The 17,661-nt window shown below is 40.6% G+C and overlaps 1 protein-coding gene across 1 annotated transcript in view; it reads left to right on the top strand.

The window, feature by feature from the left end:
* Positions 1 to 17,661, top strand: part of LOC106064402 (dentin sialophosphoprotein-like) — a 159,831-nt gene that overhangs the window by 85,285 nt on the left and 56,885 nt on the right. The window contains exon 3 of the mRNA XM_056024090.1: positions 2,044 to 2,221. Within this exon, the coding sequence (XP_055880065.1) occupies positions 2,044 to 2,221 (178 nt within the window). The remainder of the gene's footprint in view (positions 1 to 2,043; positions 2,222 to 17,661) is intronic.

Genomic DNA, 17,661 nt, shown 5'->3' with positions numbered 1-17,661 from the left:
CTTCTTCTTCTCCTCCAGTTGGTCTTCATGTTGCTGCAGTGATTTTGTGGTCGCATCGCTCTCTTGCCGTTTGGTACTGAGGGCAGCCACTTGACACATGGAGAGGTATAGGATGTAAGGGCTGGGGATACCAAGATCGTTGGCAAAAGAGGTGACTTCATAGGGCTTTGCGAAGAAGGACTGGGATGGGCTTCAAATCCACAGGACAGGGAATTGTGGGACAGGTCATCATCTTAAGCCTTGTCTGGAGGTCATGCTCGTGGGGCAGGTTGGTAACACTCCTCGTGCAAAAGTCCCTCGTCTTCGGCTTTAGGCTCCATTCGGCTTTCTTCACCACCATCAGGACCTCTCTCTCTCGTCTCAGTATCGGGCCAATCGCTTGTTGGTTTCAGACCTTGTCTATGACTTTCGTCTTTCAAATGTCCATCAACGTCAACGTCAGACTGCCTTGGATTCTCTTTACCACCATCAGGACTTTTCTCTCCAGTCTTGGCAGCTGGACCAACGTCTGTTAGGTCCGGACCTGGCTGGTATCTCTCGACTTGCATATGTCTCGACGGCTTCGTCAGGTTTCAATGGGTCCTCATGATCACCACCAAGGCTCCTCTTTCTGGTTTTAGCATCTGAGCTACATCCCTCGTGACGCTCCTGAGCACTGTTCACAACGGCGATCCTTCCCGAACCGTCATGTTGACACTCGTCTCGGCTGACCGTCGTAGCTCGTCACGGTTGACCGCTCGTCTAGCGCTGGCCTGGGGCGATTTACGTCGGCTGACTACACACACACCACTACCCCCATCTGTACCACCACCAGGTTTATAACAATATATATATATATTAGGGGTGCACCGGATAGTAGATCCGGCTTTCTTTTCACTATTCGGCCACATTCGGCTCAGGCCGAATATCACTGCAGGATATTTGTCCGAAAAGTAAAAAGTACACCTTGTTAGCTTGTTAGTCCTTGTACCTATTTAATATGCATAAAGTAGACCTCGTTCCATCAATGTCTGTTGTAGAATGTATTAATGTTTATATGAAAACAAAATAATGTGTTTAGAAATAGAACCTATATGAATATGCACCAAACATCGTTTAGTGGGAAGACAAAGCGTGCTAATATAAATAGAAAGGAAACTTTACATTATACATGGGCTTGACATACAGAGCACCAATGGCTGGCACATTTTTTCATGTTGTCATGGCCGTTGAGTGCTTTAGTTAACATGCTATATTCCTTGACTAGGTCACGCTGACCAGACGTCTATCTAGCTGTCTAGGCCCACTACGTCTATCTGACCAGATTGTTAAAATCTGTATATTATTTTTTTGAGTAGGGAGGGTTTGGATGAGTTGTTTTTTTTCTACATTTGGTTTTCCCAGTGCTCTTAGATATATATCTATAACTGTAGATCTAAACATAAATCTCAATAACAGGCATACAGACTACAAATTAATCTATGCTTCGGCATCATCTAAGGTTGAAGCTATAAATAGGTGTTCCCGGTGTTTACCTCCAATGAATTAATCTAAATCAATATTGACCTACACCGCTTCAGATTCCAACTATTAACTAATGGCCACTATCAGTATTAAGCCCTTGAAGCCAGTCCTTATGTATTAACCATGTTTACTTACTAGTCAATAGAACAGGATTCGCATTTGTTGAGCTATGATCCAAACACCTGATCCAATTCGACATCTTTTTCTTTTGTTGAAGGTGAAACCCTCCCAAAAATGTTTTGCCTTTGTTGAATAACCTTTAACCTCATTCAGTCTGCCAAAATCTGCTTTTTTTGCCCAGCAAATGTCTCAAAACCAATTTCAGTCCTACTTATTCCGCTTGGTGTAGCTCTGTAAAAATTATCCGTAGTTGTCAGTATGTAGACTGAATTATTACCCTGGATCTCCCTGTGGCTTTACGTTTGAATATTACAAATATCTGATTCTGTATATTATTATTCATCTTCGGATTCGAATTATTATTATTTATTTATTTATTTATTTGTTTATTTATTTGTTTATTTATTTGTTTGCTTTTAGGAAGAAGGGACACGTGACCACATGGTTCGAATACTGAAAGACGCGGGAGCAGACGTGAACATGAAAGACAGAAATGGATGTACGGCCTTGATTCACGCCTGCGAGCAGCGGTGTAATGATATCGTGAGAATCCTTGTGCAACACTGTAACATCAACCCGGATATTGAGGATATTGACGGTCAGTTGAGAGTCTGTTTCCTGTTTGGCAGACGATCTTTTTGTTTTCTGCTACATCGTCTTGGTGGTGTGTGTGACAATATCTTTACATGTGTGTGACAATATCTTTACATGTGTGTAACAATATCTTTACATGTGTGTAACAATATCTTTACATGTGTGTGACAATATCTTTACATGTGTGTGACAATATCTTTACATGTGTGTGACGATATCTTTACATGTGTGTAACCATATCTTTACATGTGTGTGACGATATCTTTACATGTGTGTGACAATATCTTTACATGTGTGTGACAATATCTTTACATGTGTGTGATGATATCTTTTTTTGTGTTACAATAGATATTTGTTTGTGATAATAACTTTGTTTTTGTGATAATAACTTTGTTTTTGTGTTACAATATTTTTGTTTGTGTGACAATATCTTTGTTTTTATTTGAAAATACCATTATTTTTGTGTGACAATACTTTTGTTTTTGTGACAGTACTTTTGTTTTTGTGTGACAATACCTTTGCTATTTATAGTTTTTCCGCCGTAATGCCGTCCCGAGACATGACGTTAAACTGCGCTCCTCTTTCCTTAGCACTTTTGGAGCTCAAAAGTGCCCTACTTCTTTTCTATCATTGTGTCTGCCTCCTCTTTTCCTAAGTCTGCCTTCATTGATCATCACACTGTCTCCTTAACTTTAAATTCTCACTACGTCCTAGACCAGTCCGTTTGCCGTGGACTGCGACGGGTAAGGGGGGATAAAGAGATCCTGGTGTTTGAGTGATGGCTATCTGAGGATAAACCACAACAACACAATACTTTGGCTCCAAGTTCCCCTAGACCTGAGACCCAGATGGCCCGCCCTGGGTCAACCTGGGTCAACCGGCTGGTCATGCCGAGCTACCAGCATAGGTCGTCGACCTATGCTGGAGGGCGGTGGCTGGAGGGTCAATCAGGGAGCTGCTGTATCCGAATGGCCCGTCCCCTTGTTGGACTCGATGGCGGGTGGGGAGCACAGGTGCCGAATTAACCAAAATATATATGGACAAAAAAAACACACACAAAACTACTTGCCCCAGACCTATGTCTGGGCAAGAAACGACGAATTGACGATAAAAAAGAGGAGGTCCCAAAAAGCTGTGCCACCTGGCCATCATTTCTGGTGGTTAGATGCACAGAGGAGGGAAAAAGCCTGACCAAGTTGAGCCCTTTTATTATCTATAAGGGACTCAAGTCAGTAGTGGGAGAGCCCAAGAGTGTGTCTAAGCTACACAAAACAATGGAACTCCTTGTAGAAGTAGACAGCAAGACACACTCTGATGGGCTTTTAAGATGCAGAAGACTCTGTGATCTCCAAGTGGAAGTCATGCCACACAAGAGTCTGAACACCAGCAGAGGTGTAATCAGCTCTAGGGACCTACTGGAATGTTCCGAGAAGGAAATAGTGGAGGGCATTGAAGGAGTCACCCATGCCCGGCGCATTACCAGGCGCAGGGAGGGTGAGGAGGTCAAAACCGCCACTATTATCCTCACATTCGGAACTAGGACACCGCCAGAGTATGTGAAGGCAGGATACCTACGAGTTCCAGTGAGGCCCTACATACCTAACCCCATGAGGTGCTTCAAGTGCCAGGGTTATGGACACGGCGCGGCAGTCTGTAAGAGGAACACTGTGTGTGCCGGATGTGCTGGAGAGGGTCATGAGGACAAGGGCTGCACAGCCCAGTTCAAATGCCCAAACTGTCAAGCTGGCCACTCAGCCTACTCCAAGGACTGCCCTGTGTGGAAACATGAGGTTGCCGTGCAGGAGTACAAGGCAAGAAACGGATGTACCTTTAGCCAGGCGAAATCGGCTGTACTGGCCCTACCCAAGGGCCAATTCGGCTTGACAAAGACCTACGCCCAGGCTGTTGCTAAGAAAGGAAGATCCATAGCCACACAGACGGACACATTGACCCCACCACCCCCTCCTCCTCCCCCAACTGAGAAGAAAACACCGCCAAAGAACACACCTCTGAAGAAACAAGAAAGCCCTGTTGTCATGCTAAAGAACAGGTTCTCTGTGCTCGCTGATGAGAGCATGGAGACTGAGCAGCATGTCAAAACCAATACTCCGGGAGAACCCGGAGACATCATGTCTGACACAGGTTCTCCTCAGAGAACCCAGCCAGACACCCCAACCTCTACTGAGTTAGAGGTTGACCAACTCCCTAAGGGGAGAAATCAAAGCGGAGAGGATGCCCGAGGTGAGAGAGGAGGAAATAACCTCCGCTCTAACCAGAGGGATCTCCCCTCTCCAGAGAGAAAGACTTCCCCCAAAAGGGGGTTGTCCTCCTCTCCATCCAAACCCAAGAATAAAAATACCAAGGTCACTGGAATAAAGGGAAACCCCTCCGGGGGCCTCCCAAGGCCAAATAGCTCCAAGTAGGTCATCTAGAATAAGCCATGGATTCCAGAATTGTACAGTGGAATTGTAGAGGCCTCAAGGCCAATTACGAGGAAATGCAGCTACTGATGGACTCCGAGACTCCTGTAGTTGTCTGCTTACAGGAAACATTTCTAAAAGATTGCATCAGCTTCCGAAGCTACCGTGCTTACACCAAGAATGTTGAGGATGCAGAGAGAGCATCAGGTGGAGTCTGTATCCTTGTGAAGGATAGCATCCCCCATGAGAGGGTAGAACTACAGACCACACTACAGGCCGTAGCAGCTAGGATAACCCTTCACAAGGTTATCACTTGCTGCAGCCTGTATCTACCACCAGGCGCTCCATTAAACCGAACAGACATGGAGGACCTATTGAAACAACTCCCCCGGCCTTATTTAATCCTTGGGGATTTCAATGCCCATAACACCATGTGGGGATCCAACAATACCGACACAAGAGGTCGTATGCTGGAGGATATCTTCCTCCAACATGATTTATGCATACTTAATGATGCATCACCGACCTACTTGCACCCAGGAACTGGATCATTCACATGCATTGACCTCACCGTATGCGTCCCCGGACTTCTGGACGATTTTAAATGGTCAGTTAGCAATGATCTACGGGGAAGTGATCACTTCCCAATCATCATTACTAACAATCTCCCTTCATTGGGACGACCTCAGCGGTGGAAACTGAATAAGGCCGATTGGGAACAATTCCAAAAAAGATGCTCTGAGGATATCACAGAAAATATCCTCCATGAACAGAACCCAGCTGATACCTTTGCTAGCAAGCTACTAAGTATAGCCAGGAAAGTTGTACCCCTAACCTCTGCAAATCCAAAACGGCCTAGCAAACCATGGTTTGATACAGCTTGCAAAAGTGCTATTGGTGATAGGAAAAAACGACTGGCTGCATTTATAAAGAACCCTTCCCAGGAAAACCTAAAGCTATTCAGGATAGCTAGAGCAAAGGCTAGACAAACCATACGGTCAGCCAAAAGGAATTCCTGGAGAAGTTTTGTCGGCAGTCTGGATGCCAAAACTTCTGCTAGAGCGGTTTGGAAGGCAGTAAGGCGAATCAAAGGGAAAGAATCAAATGCAATAGGACATTTGAAAAACCAAGGACGAACTGTCACGTCCCCCAGAGAAATAGCTGACTGCCTTGCATCCTCAATAGCAGAAAAATCATCCACTGCACACTACACGCCAGAGTTCCAAAAAGTCAAAACCAGGGAGGAAAGACACCCCATTGATTTCAGGTCAGAGAACAATGAAGACTACAACAAACCGTTCTCGCTTGAGGAACTGAGGGAATCGCTGGACAAGTCACATGACACAGCGCCTGGAGAAGACGAAATCCATTACCAGTTCCTCAAGCACCTTCCCGAACCCTCATTGGCAGTCCTACTAGGGGTCTATAACTGTGTGTGGCAAACAGGCGCTTTCCCAAACAGCTGGAGGAAAGCCACAGTTATACCGATACCTAAACCGGGAAGAGACGGCTCTGACCCAGCTAACTATCGACCAATAGCACTAACAAGCTGCATCTGCAAAACCATGGAAAGAATGATTAACAGTAGGCTGGTCTGGTACCTGGAAAGGAATAAAGTGATCTCAAACTACCAGTGCGGATTCCGGCAGGGGCGGACAACAACTGACCACCTGGTAAGGCTGGAAGCTTATATTAGAAATGCATTACTCAGAAGAGAACATCTAGTAGCTGTATTCTTCGATATAGAAAAGGCCTATGACACAACCTGGAAACATGGCATTCTACGTGACCTGGCGCTTATGGGGCTTAAGGGACACCTCCCCCGTTTTGTGGAGGAATTCCTGAAAGATCGAAAATTTCAGGTCCGAGTGGGCAACTCCGCTTCTGACACTCATGACCAGGAAATGGGTGTACCCCAGGGCAGCATTCTGTCAGTCACCCTGTTCAACATTAAAATAAATAGCATCATAAATGCGCTGTCCCCTGGCATAGAGTGCTCTTTGTATGTTGATGACTTTGTCATTCTTACTTATGGGAAAAACATGAACACCTTAGAAAGGAAATTACAGTTATGTTTAAACAAAATTTAGGGTTGGGCAAACTATAATGGTTTCAAATTCTCTGACTCCAAAACAGTTAGTATGCATTTTTGTAATCTAAGGGGGCTCCACCCAGACCCTGAACTATTTATACACAAAAAGAAGATCCCTGTCGTGAAAACTACAAAATTTTTAGGCCTCACCTTAGATTCCAAATTTAATTTTCTCCCCCACATTAAGGAACTTAAGAAGAAATGCCAAAAGTCATTAAACATACTAAGAGTACTCAGCCATACGGACTGGGGAGCTGACAGAGATACCTTGCTGCTGCTCTATCGGAGTCTAATTCGATCCAAGCTAGACTACGGATCCATAATATATGGAGCAGCAAGGAAGTCGTACCTAAAAATACTGGAACCAATACAAAATGCTGCCCTGCGTCTCTGTCTCGGCGCGTTTCGTACATCACCTATCCCAAGTCTCCATGTGGAGGCTGGAGAACTCCCCATGGATATAAGAATGAAAAAGCTTGCAATGCAGTATATAGTCAAGCTAAAATCCAACCCCACGAACCCTGCTTTTGACTCCATATTTAACCCCACAGAGGTAGAATTATACAATCGAAGGCCTAACGTCATACAGCCGTTGGGCCTTCGAATGAGAGAACCCATCCAAAATTTAACCCCACCCATTGACCAAATCTCTAAAATAGAAACCCCTCAGAATCCTCCTTGGCTAATGAATAAACCTAAATTAAATTTATCCCTCCTTAATTTCAAAAAAAGAAAATACAGACCCAAGCATACTACAAGTCCACTTTAGGGAACTGCAGGAGAGCTACGGAGATTGTGGCACCATCTACACAGACGGATCCAAAATGGAGGGAAAGGTCGCGTGTGCCTGCTCCTTTCGGAACAAAATAATCTCCCGTAGACTCCCCGATGGCTGCTCCATCTTTACGGCCGAATTGCACGCAATATTGCTTGCACTTATGGCCGTAAAAGCATCAGAAAGGAGTAAATTTATAATCTGCTCCGACTCCAAATCTGCATTGCAAGCTTTGGGGCGGATGAAGACTGACATCCCATTGGTACATAAGAGCCTGAAGCTGTTGGACCTAATAACAGCCGACCGTAGGGATGTCACCTTCATCTGGGTCCCCTCCCATGTTGGCATTGAGGGAAACGAAGCCGCAGACAGAGAAGCAAAGAGAGCCCTAAATCATGCGGTGTCAGGAACCCAAATTCCCTACTCGGACCTGAGACAAAGTATTGCCTCTGCCACCTATCGAGAGTGGCAGAACCGATGGGAGGCTGAGACTCACAGTAAACTCAGGCAGATTGTGGCGGATGTCAGGTGGCGGCCCACATCTAAGGGTCTGACAAGGCGTGGTAGCACAACCATGTCCAGACTTAGGATTGGCCACACCTACATCACGCACTCTTTTGTACTGAAGAGAGAGGAGCCCCCACTTTGCGAGTACTGTGACTCTCGCCTCACCGTGGAACATATCCTCGTTGATTGCCCCAGATACCAGGATGTCAGGGCGAAACATTTTAGAGCCACTAATCTAAAAACACTATTTAATAATGTCGACCCTGGGAAGGTACTGGGCTTTATTCGGGAAGTGGGGCTATCTACGAAGATCTGATTTCTGAATTTGTGAACATGCACTATTTACATTAGATTTTTACCAAATATTTAAATTTTTACTACCTTTACTATTTTAACTGTGAATAGACCTTAATTTTAATTATATTACTGTATAGAATCTGGCCCTTGTTGTTTAGGGAGAGAGAGTAGTCCTTAAGGGACTGCAGGCACGACATGGCCTAAATTGTGCCGATGTGCCTCAAATCAACAAACCAAACAAACCATCCGCCGTAATGAAAATATCTAATAGAACTTTTGGAATGATGTAATCGTATAAGCTGAGCTTCTGTTTTAGAGAATGTTCAATTATATATATTGTTTACTTATCTTATCATTTACAGACGTCCCTTCAAACGGAAGATAATTACATTCACAAGTATCTTTATGCTAATCTAGTCGCGAATGTTAAGTAGAGTTTAAAACCTGCTAAGACACTGTCTTTTCCTGACTGATTCAAGCAACCCATTCCATTCTCCAATGGCACTAGAGAAGAGGGAGCACTTGTACGACTTTGATCTAGCACATGGAATAAGAAATGTGCCTGTACACCTGTTGTGAGGGACGGAAAGTGAGTCCTGGTGAATGGAGACTTGGGTGGAGACTAAATGTTCTTTAAGTAATAGGCCTCGTGTTCTTTAGGTAATAGGTCTCGTGTTCTTTAAATAATAGGCCTCATGTTCTTTAAGTGATATGCCTCGTGTTCTTTAAGTAATAGGCCTCGTGTTTTTTACTTAATAGGCCTCATGTTCTTTAAGTGATATGCCTCGTGTTCTTTAAGTAATAGGCCTCGTGTTCTATAAGTAATAGGCCTCATGTTCTTTAAGTGATAGGCCTCGTGTTCTATAAGTAATAGGCCTCGTGTTTTTTACTTAATAGGCCTCATGTTCTTTAAGTGATATGCCTCGTGTTCTATAAGTAATAGGCCTCGTGTTCTATAAGTAATAGGCCTCATGTTCTTTAAGTGATAGGCCTCGTGTTCTATAAGTAATAGGCCTCGTGTTTTTTACTTAATAGGTCTCGTGTTCTTTAAGTAAGCCTAATAGACCTCATGTTCTTAAAGCGCACTGAGAATTGAGATTAAATTGTGTCTGTTAATTACACTTTTATTATTCCTATCTTTTTTTTTTTCTATTTTACATTATTCCTTTATTCTTTCATTTTCTTTCTCTTGTTTTTTCTTTCCATTCATTTCTCTTCTTCTATCTTTCTCTTTCTCTCTTTCTCATTCTTGCCATTTTTCTCAGAAAACAAAAAACCATCCAGAAAGTCCAGACCTCCTCAGTCATCGTGTCTAAGAGAGTTGAACAAAGAGAAGACCAAATGTGTCATTCAAATAAATAGTGTTAGGTACAGCCTGGTATAGAAATACAGTCATAAACACAGGGACATTCAAACATTGGAGGGTTAACATTTGTAAACGTTCCGTAATCATAACTTATGTCATTGTCCTTTTTTTAAAATTAATTTGTAACAATATATTTTGTAAGATTGAATTTGTGTGTGTGTGTGTGTGTGTGTGAGTGTGTGTGTGTGTGTGTGTGTGTGTGTGTGTGTGTGTGCTTTGATACGATTAACTGTCAGAACGTAATGTGATAAGCTATTTATCTATTAACTTTAATATCTATTACGTATATACTTATATGCTGTTGTATTACGGCCGAACACAAACATCATTACAGTTCTAGTTCTTACAAGCTAATGTCTCAACCAGATAACTAATGACATTTTTTACGTAAGATATCATCGTCTCAAAGGGTATGACATAGGATACATCGAAGTACTTATAATATATTGAAGTACTGATGATATATTGAAGTACTGATGGTATATTAAGTACTGATGATATATTGAAGTACTGATGGTATATTGAAGTACTGATGATATATTAAAGTACTGATGATATATTGAAGTATTGATGATACATTTAACTATTGATGATACATTGAAGTACTGATGATACATTGAAGTACTGATGATACATTGAAGAACTATCGATACATTGAAGTCATATCTTTACATTGAAGTACTAATGCTACATCTAAGTACTAATAATTCATTATAGTACTAATATATACATTGGAGTACTGATAATACATTGAAGTACTAATGATACTGTGACAAGTCAAAAACTCGCTGTCAGAGTCACTCAAATTTATCACAGCATTAATTATTATTTTTCATTATTTATTTATTTTATTTTAATTATTTCCCCATCCTACCCCTAAATTATTCACCCGCCACACCTTTTCCGCTCCAGGCTAGACTTAGTTGACCACATTGGAGATAGTTAAGGCGCGTCCTTTCACATATCTTCCCTTGACCGGGGCAAAGATACGTACAGACTCTTTGATCTTATCGGCAGGATGTCTGACAGCCGCAGTGGACACCACCTTGTGTGGAATGCAAGTCACTCCTCCCCCCCCCTTTTTTCCTACGTCTCTCTTTGATCTAGGAGATTACTCGAGTCAAAGTGCCTCTCGACGCTCCCATCTTAAGTCTAATTCACCCACGTGTAAGATAATTCTTAGCCTAGGACATTTCCTGTGTCCGCCCACATTCTCCAGGCCTGTATATAAGTAGATTCAAATCAAGCCAGACCCTTTCACTCCTCTATCGCTGTCGATCGAGTCTGGACTATATCATTTATTCTCCCTCCTAGAGGAATACCTGGTGGTAAGCCGAACTTAATCACAAGTTCCATCTTAATTACTTTTGTGCTATTTCCATTGGATATCATCATGTGCATTTTGCTTAGTTCATTTATATTTAATTAGTGCATTGTGTATTTCTCACTGGCGTAAGTAGAAAACATAAACATGTGCTATGTATATATTTTAGTATTGCATTAATCTATTAATGCTACGTTGCTCAATTGATCATTGATGCAACCATGTATATATTTGTACACCTTATTTTATTTCCTTTATCTCGGTTGATCGCCTTGATGATTTTACTATCGCACTAATACTGCGCTTAGAAAGGAGATATGAGTTATCTCCCCTGTATTGAATTATCTCCCCTTTACTCATTTTACTCTAATGAGAGTTGCGCCGCTTGAACGGACACACCATTCAAGCGCGCTCCATTGTTCTCGACCCACGGTCATATGTAAACAATCATCTGGGTCGCTGACCACCCCCCAATTCAACCCCCCCCCTTTTTTTTTTCTCTATCCACCTGTGTTGTTCATTTGAGATTATTATTTCCCCTTCTATGTACATTTTATGTTATTATTTCCCCTTTTATGTACATTTTGATATTGCTACTATCATCCATCTATTTTCCATATCCCATTTGTCACCACCTCCCCCTTGTGCTCTAAAGCAATTTTATCAATCTGACGAATGCACCTCAGTCGAGGGCATCGATAAGATGTATGAGAGACATGTCCTAACTTGTCTTTATTTATCCGCAGCCTCCCTCAGGTGTCTGCCTATTGCCTATTTAGTTGATATCAAGAATCACCTACTATCTTTGTGCTTAGTGCTATTCAGCACTGCCCTAGCTCACTGACCTGCCTATTTATTCATTGGATCAACGATCTATTTACCTGCATTTGTGCTTAGTGCTATTCGGCACTGCACTTGCCCACTGAGATCTACTCAACTCTACCACTTCGCGCTATCGGCATTGCCCTCCTATTCGACAGCCCACCTGTCAGGCTATTAGGTGCGACGTCCCTATAGATTCAGATCTGTGTGAGACGTCATAGCTACGCCAACCCTCTGCAACTCACTGGACATATCCTGTCAACTACGCTGCCCACGGCAGATCAGCTCTGCCCGCAGTAACCTTGTGCCCACGGTAGCCGGCCACCCGCCCTACTGTGCCCACTACAGATATTAGATTTTGGGGATTGAGACTCCACAAGAACTATATCACCGGCGTCCTTCTACCCGCTAGAGCGCCACCTCCAGCTGCAGAACCTCAAGCCAGGACACAGACAGCTGCGACATCAACAGGAAAACCAGCTAAGTCAGAGGACAAAGTGACATACTCTCTTATTAGAGTGATGATTAAACATAGTATTCACTAGAGATAGATGCAAACCCTCCCCCTTTTTATTCTTATATGTATATTTATGTAAATAAATATTCTTTATTTTAACTTTTGTATCTATCTTTCATTGCTTTGTCTCGTTGCGTGTCTGCTCCCGATTCATATGCTGATAAGTGGGGGTGTGATAGCTTTAAAAATAATCATCCCCTAGACATAAAACGCGCCAAACACACATCACATTTCCCCACCTGTCACAGATACATAGAAGTACTAATGATACATTAAAGTACTAATGATATATAGATGTACTATCGATACATTGAAGTACTAATGATACATTGAAGTACTAATAATACATTGAAGTAATGTACATTGAAGTACTAATGATACATTAAAGTACTAATGGTATATAGATGTACTATCGATACATTGAAGTACTAATGATACATTGAAGTACTAATGATACATTGAAGTACTAATAATACATTGAAGTACTAATGATACAGTAACGTGCCAATAGTACATTGAAGTACTAATATTACAATCAAATGCTGATGCTACATTAGAGTACAGACGATATCGATAATAACAATAAAATAATAATAACTAAAAACAAATATACCTTAACTTAATTTCAACCGAAAATGTGGTGACAACTGACCTTAGGGTCATCTTCGATAGAATCAAGGTCCCAAAATAAACTTAAGAAAAATATCGCTATCTGTTTGAGGTGGGTAACTGTTGCAGATCTGCTACATCTTCCAACAACATGATCAGTGGACCAGATCTGCTACATCTTCCAACAACATGATCAGTGGACCAGATCTGCTACATCTTCCAACAACATTATCAGTGGACCAGATCTGCTACATCTTCCAACAACATGATCAGTGGACCAGATCTGCTACATCTTCCAACAACGTGATCAGTGGACAAGAGCTGCTACATCTTCCAACAACATGATCAGTGGACCAGAGCTGCTACATCTTCCAACAACGTGATCAGTGGACAAGAGCTGCTACATCTTCCAACAACATGATCAGTAGACCAGATCTGCTACATCTTCCAACAACATTATCAGTGGACCAGATCTGCTACATCTTCCAACAACATGATCAGTGGACCAGATCTGCTACATCTTCCAACAACATGATCAGTGGACCAGATCTGCTACATCTTCCAACAACATGATCAGTGGACCAGATCTGCTACATCTTCCAACAACATGATCAGTGGACCAGATCTGCTACATCTTCCAACAACATTATCAGTGGACCAGATCTGCTACATCTTCCAACAACATGATCAGTGGACCAGATCTGCTACATCTTCCAACAACGTGATCAGTGGACCAGATCTGCTACATCTTCCAACAACATGATCAGTGGACCAGAGCTGCTACATCTTCCAACAACATGATCAGTGGACCAGAGCTGCTACATCTTCCAACAACATGATCAGTGGACCAGAGCTGCTACATCTTCCAACAACATGATCAGTGGACCAGAGCTGCTACATCTTCCAACAACATGATCAGTGGACCAGAGCTGCTACATCTTCCAACAACATGATCAGTGGACCAGAGCTGCTACATCTTCCAACAACATGATCAGTAGACCAGATCTGCTACATCTTCCAACAACATGATCAGTGGACCAGATCTGCCATAACTTTTGTTTCCCTTCAACAACGTGATCAGTGGACCAGATCTACCATAACTTTTGTTTCCCTTCAACAACGTGATCAGTGGACCAGATCTACCATAACATTTGTTTCCCTTCAACAACATGATCAGTGGACCAGATCTACCATAACTTTTGTTTCCCTTCAACAACGTGATCAGTGGACCAGATCTACCATAACTTTTGTTTCCCTTCAACAACATGATCAGTGGACCAGATCTACCATAACTTTTGTTTCCCTTCAACAACATGATCAGTGGACCAGATCTACCATAACTTTTGTTTCCCTTCAACAACATGATCAGTGGACCAGATCTACCATAACTTTTGTTTCCCTTCAACAACATGATCAGTGGACCAGATCTGCCATAACTTTTGTTTCCCTTCAACGAGTTTCTATCCTGGCAAGATGACATCAAAATATATTCGCATTTAGCATTCACTAGAAAGAGATTTCATCCTACGCTATCACCATATTTCATTGTTTATATAGGTAAGACTTTAACCACTTTAATTTTTTTTTTTAATTTGTAGAATGTAAACATAGAAGTTTTTAAAAAGACAACTGCTCCTTTATGAAGCTAAAATACACTAAACAACAAGTACGTAACTCTCTATGACAAATACATGAGAGGTTTTTAATAAAAGGGAATCTTCTTTATACCGCCCCAATCCCTCCCCCTCTCCCCCACCCACCTTCCAAAAAAAATTCCTGTTGAAGCGCATGCATGATTTCTACAGAGAGTGTATACAATTCTAGTTTGGTGACACAAAATTCAAACCCGGCAAAGACAGTAGTGTAGACTGTAAACTACAATTCTGGATCTAGATATATGGTCAATGACGTCACTTTTGTGGTCCAGTGAGAGGAGGGGGGGGGTATGTGGGAGAACGCTTTCGTGCTACCTTTTCAAAAACATTTTGTTACAAAGTTACTCCCACATTCGATCTTGAGCCTCCAGGATGGAAGGCCTACTTGTTAGCCACTGAGCTATCCAAATAATATTTTATTTATTTGGTTTTTATATTTTAGCGAACGACCTAATTCTTTGCACAAGGATAATTTCCCCTTACCTTATAAGACCCTACTGTCTCTAAGTAAATTAATGTATTACAATGAATACTTATAAAAGTTATTTTATTTCATTAATTTATGTTTTGACATCCTCAATGAAGTATTGTGCAAAAGTTGTAACTTCATCCGAGACTGGGAAGTAGGAGATGTAACGTGTTCAAGACTTCACCCAGACAGACAGACAGACAGAGTTGAGATAAATTTTGTAACAAACAAAAGAAGAACATTTCATTCCTTACATTGACACTAAACATGTGACTCTATTCTTGTCCACCATGCTGGATATCCTAATGTTAAGTCATTGATATCCTAATGAGAGGGCAGAATATGAGAAGGATCTCGCAGTTAGCTAAATGTAAAATAGATTTGACATTTGAAATATGACAAAGAAATCTGAAATGGCTGTGTACATTTCTTTGACATTTTCTTCAAACAAACATCGTTAAAATAATAATAACATAATATTATGTTTTCAACTTTATGTTTGTATTGGTTGCATTGCAGTCTATAGACTCGAACTGTTTGATATGACCATGGGGAGTCGAACATTAGTTACGAATATTTGAATTTGATGTAACACTATGTTTCTTAGTTCTCTTTTACTTTCTCTCTCTTTGTTTCTCTTTTGTTATCTCTCTTTCCTTCACACTCTTCTCCTGCTCCTTCTTTTTTCGTTCTCTAACTTTTATAATGTATGTCTTTTTTCTCTCTCTAGATTTTTACTCTTTTTTTTTTATCTTTCTTTTTTTTTTTCTCTTTTTATATTTTTTCTCTATTTTCTATTGTCTTTTTTTATCTTTCTATTTTCTAATCTTTCCCTCTCTTTTCATCTCTGCTCTTTTCGACTTTTCGTCTGTCTGTCTATCTATCTATCTATCTATCTATCTATCTATCTATCTATCTATCTATCTATCTATCTGTCTATCTGTCTATCTGTCTATCTATCTATCTATCTATCTATCTATCTATCTATCTATCTATCTATCTATATATATATATATATATATATATCTGTCTATCTATCTATCGGTCTATCTATCTATCTGTCTATCCATCTATCTATCTAAAGGTCTATCTATCTGTCTATCTATCTATCTATCTATCTATCTATCTATCTATCTATCTATCTGTCTATCTATCTATCTATCTATCTATCTATCTATCTATCTATCTATCTATCTATCTATCTATATATATATCTATCTATCTATCTATCTATCTATCTATCTGATCTATCTGTCTATCTATCTATCTATCTGTCTATCTATCTATCTATCTATCTATCTGTCTATCTATCTATCTATCTATCTATCTATCTCTCACTTTCTTTTTAATTCTTTGTTGTTGTTTTTTTCGCTTGTTTTTTGTTGTTGTTAGTCTTTTATTTTCTTTTTTCCTTCTTTTGATCTCTTCTTTTTTCTCTTCTTGGTCTCTCGCTCCTATATTTCTTATACATAACAGAATATACATTGCGTTAGTCTGTCATTTTATAGCGGAACACTTCGTGAAACGTTTGCAATGTGCGACAGACTTTGAATCTGTCCTACAAAATTAAAAACTTTCTCTGCAGAACGAGGTGGTGCTATTCTGAACTACAAATTATTTATTTTTTCACTTCAACTGGGACACCAGGCACATCAATAAACGCTAACAACATAAAACGAATAAAAAGCAGTTTTCAAATGACATCATTATATTCTTTATTCTGTGTCTGTCTTTCCCCCGACATCTGCAACAGTTCTCCACTGATGGCTTCTATGTCTGTCTTTCCCTCGACATCTGCAACAGTTCTCCACTGATGGCTTGTATGTCTGTCTTTCCCCCCGACATCTGCAACAGTTCTCCACTGATGGCTTCTGTGTCTGTCTTTCCCTCGACATCTGCAACAGTTCTCCACTGATATGTGCCGTGAACGTATTAGAAGCCAGGAGAACACGATTCTCAACGAGTTAGAGTTAGACACGTGACTACACAGTTACCATGGAAACAGCATCACACTTTAACCACGTGATTCGTTAAGTTGTATTGATGGGGGGATGTAGAAAACAAATTGTTCTTAAAAAAAAGTAGTTCTAAAACTATCTGCGAAATGCTCAAAAAAAATAAATTAAATAACAAAATTAAAAATATTTAAGTCAGATCAAGTAATGGGAGCTAAAGTCAGCTAGTGAGAGTTAATTTTAATATAAGGTAGAGTATGTTCAAGTGACTCTACACGAAGTAGAGTGATAAAGTGTGGCATAATGAAAAGTAAAAGTTAATTATAGTGACGTAAACTGAGGTAGAGTGTGATAAAGTGACGAAAAGTGATCGAGTTGAAGTACATACAGTACAGTTGGATAAAGTAAACTACTTATGTCTAATAAAGCATAGATATCCCTTAAATTGGGTCAAATATCCAAATATTCCAAGAACTATGTTTTTATAAAATACTTTCAACAAGCCAAATACTTTTAGGGAAAGAACCGTAAAATCACTGCCATATTTATATATATATATATATATATATATATATATATATATATATATATATATATATATATATATATATATATATATGTAGAGAGAGAGAGAGA

This window comes from Biomphalaria glabrata, chromosome 3 (genome assembly GCF_947242115.1).
Source record: "Biomphalaria glabrata chromosome 3, xgBioGlab47.1, whole genome shotgun sequence".
In the NCBI taxonomy this organism is placed as follows: domain Eukaryota; kingdom Metazoa; phylum Mollusca; class Gastropoda; family Planorbidae; genus Biomphalaria; species Biomphalaria glabrata.
Note: the sequence above shows the minus strand (reverse complement) of the source record. Positions and strands in the feature narration are given on the sequence as shown.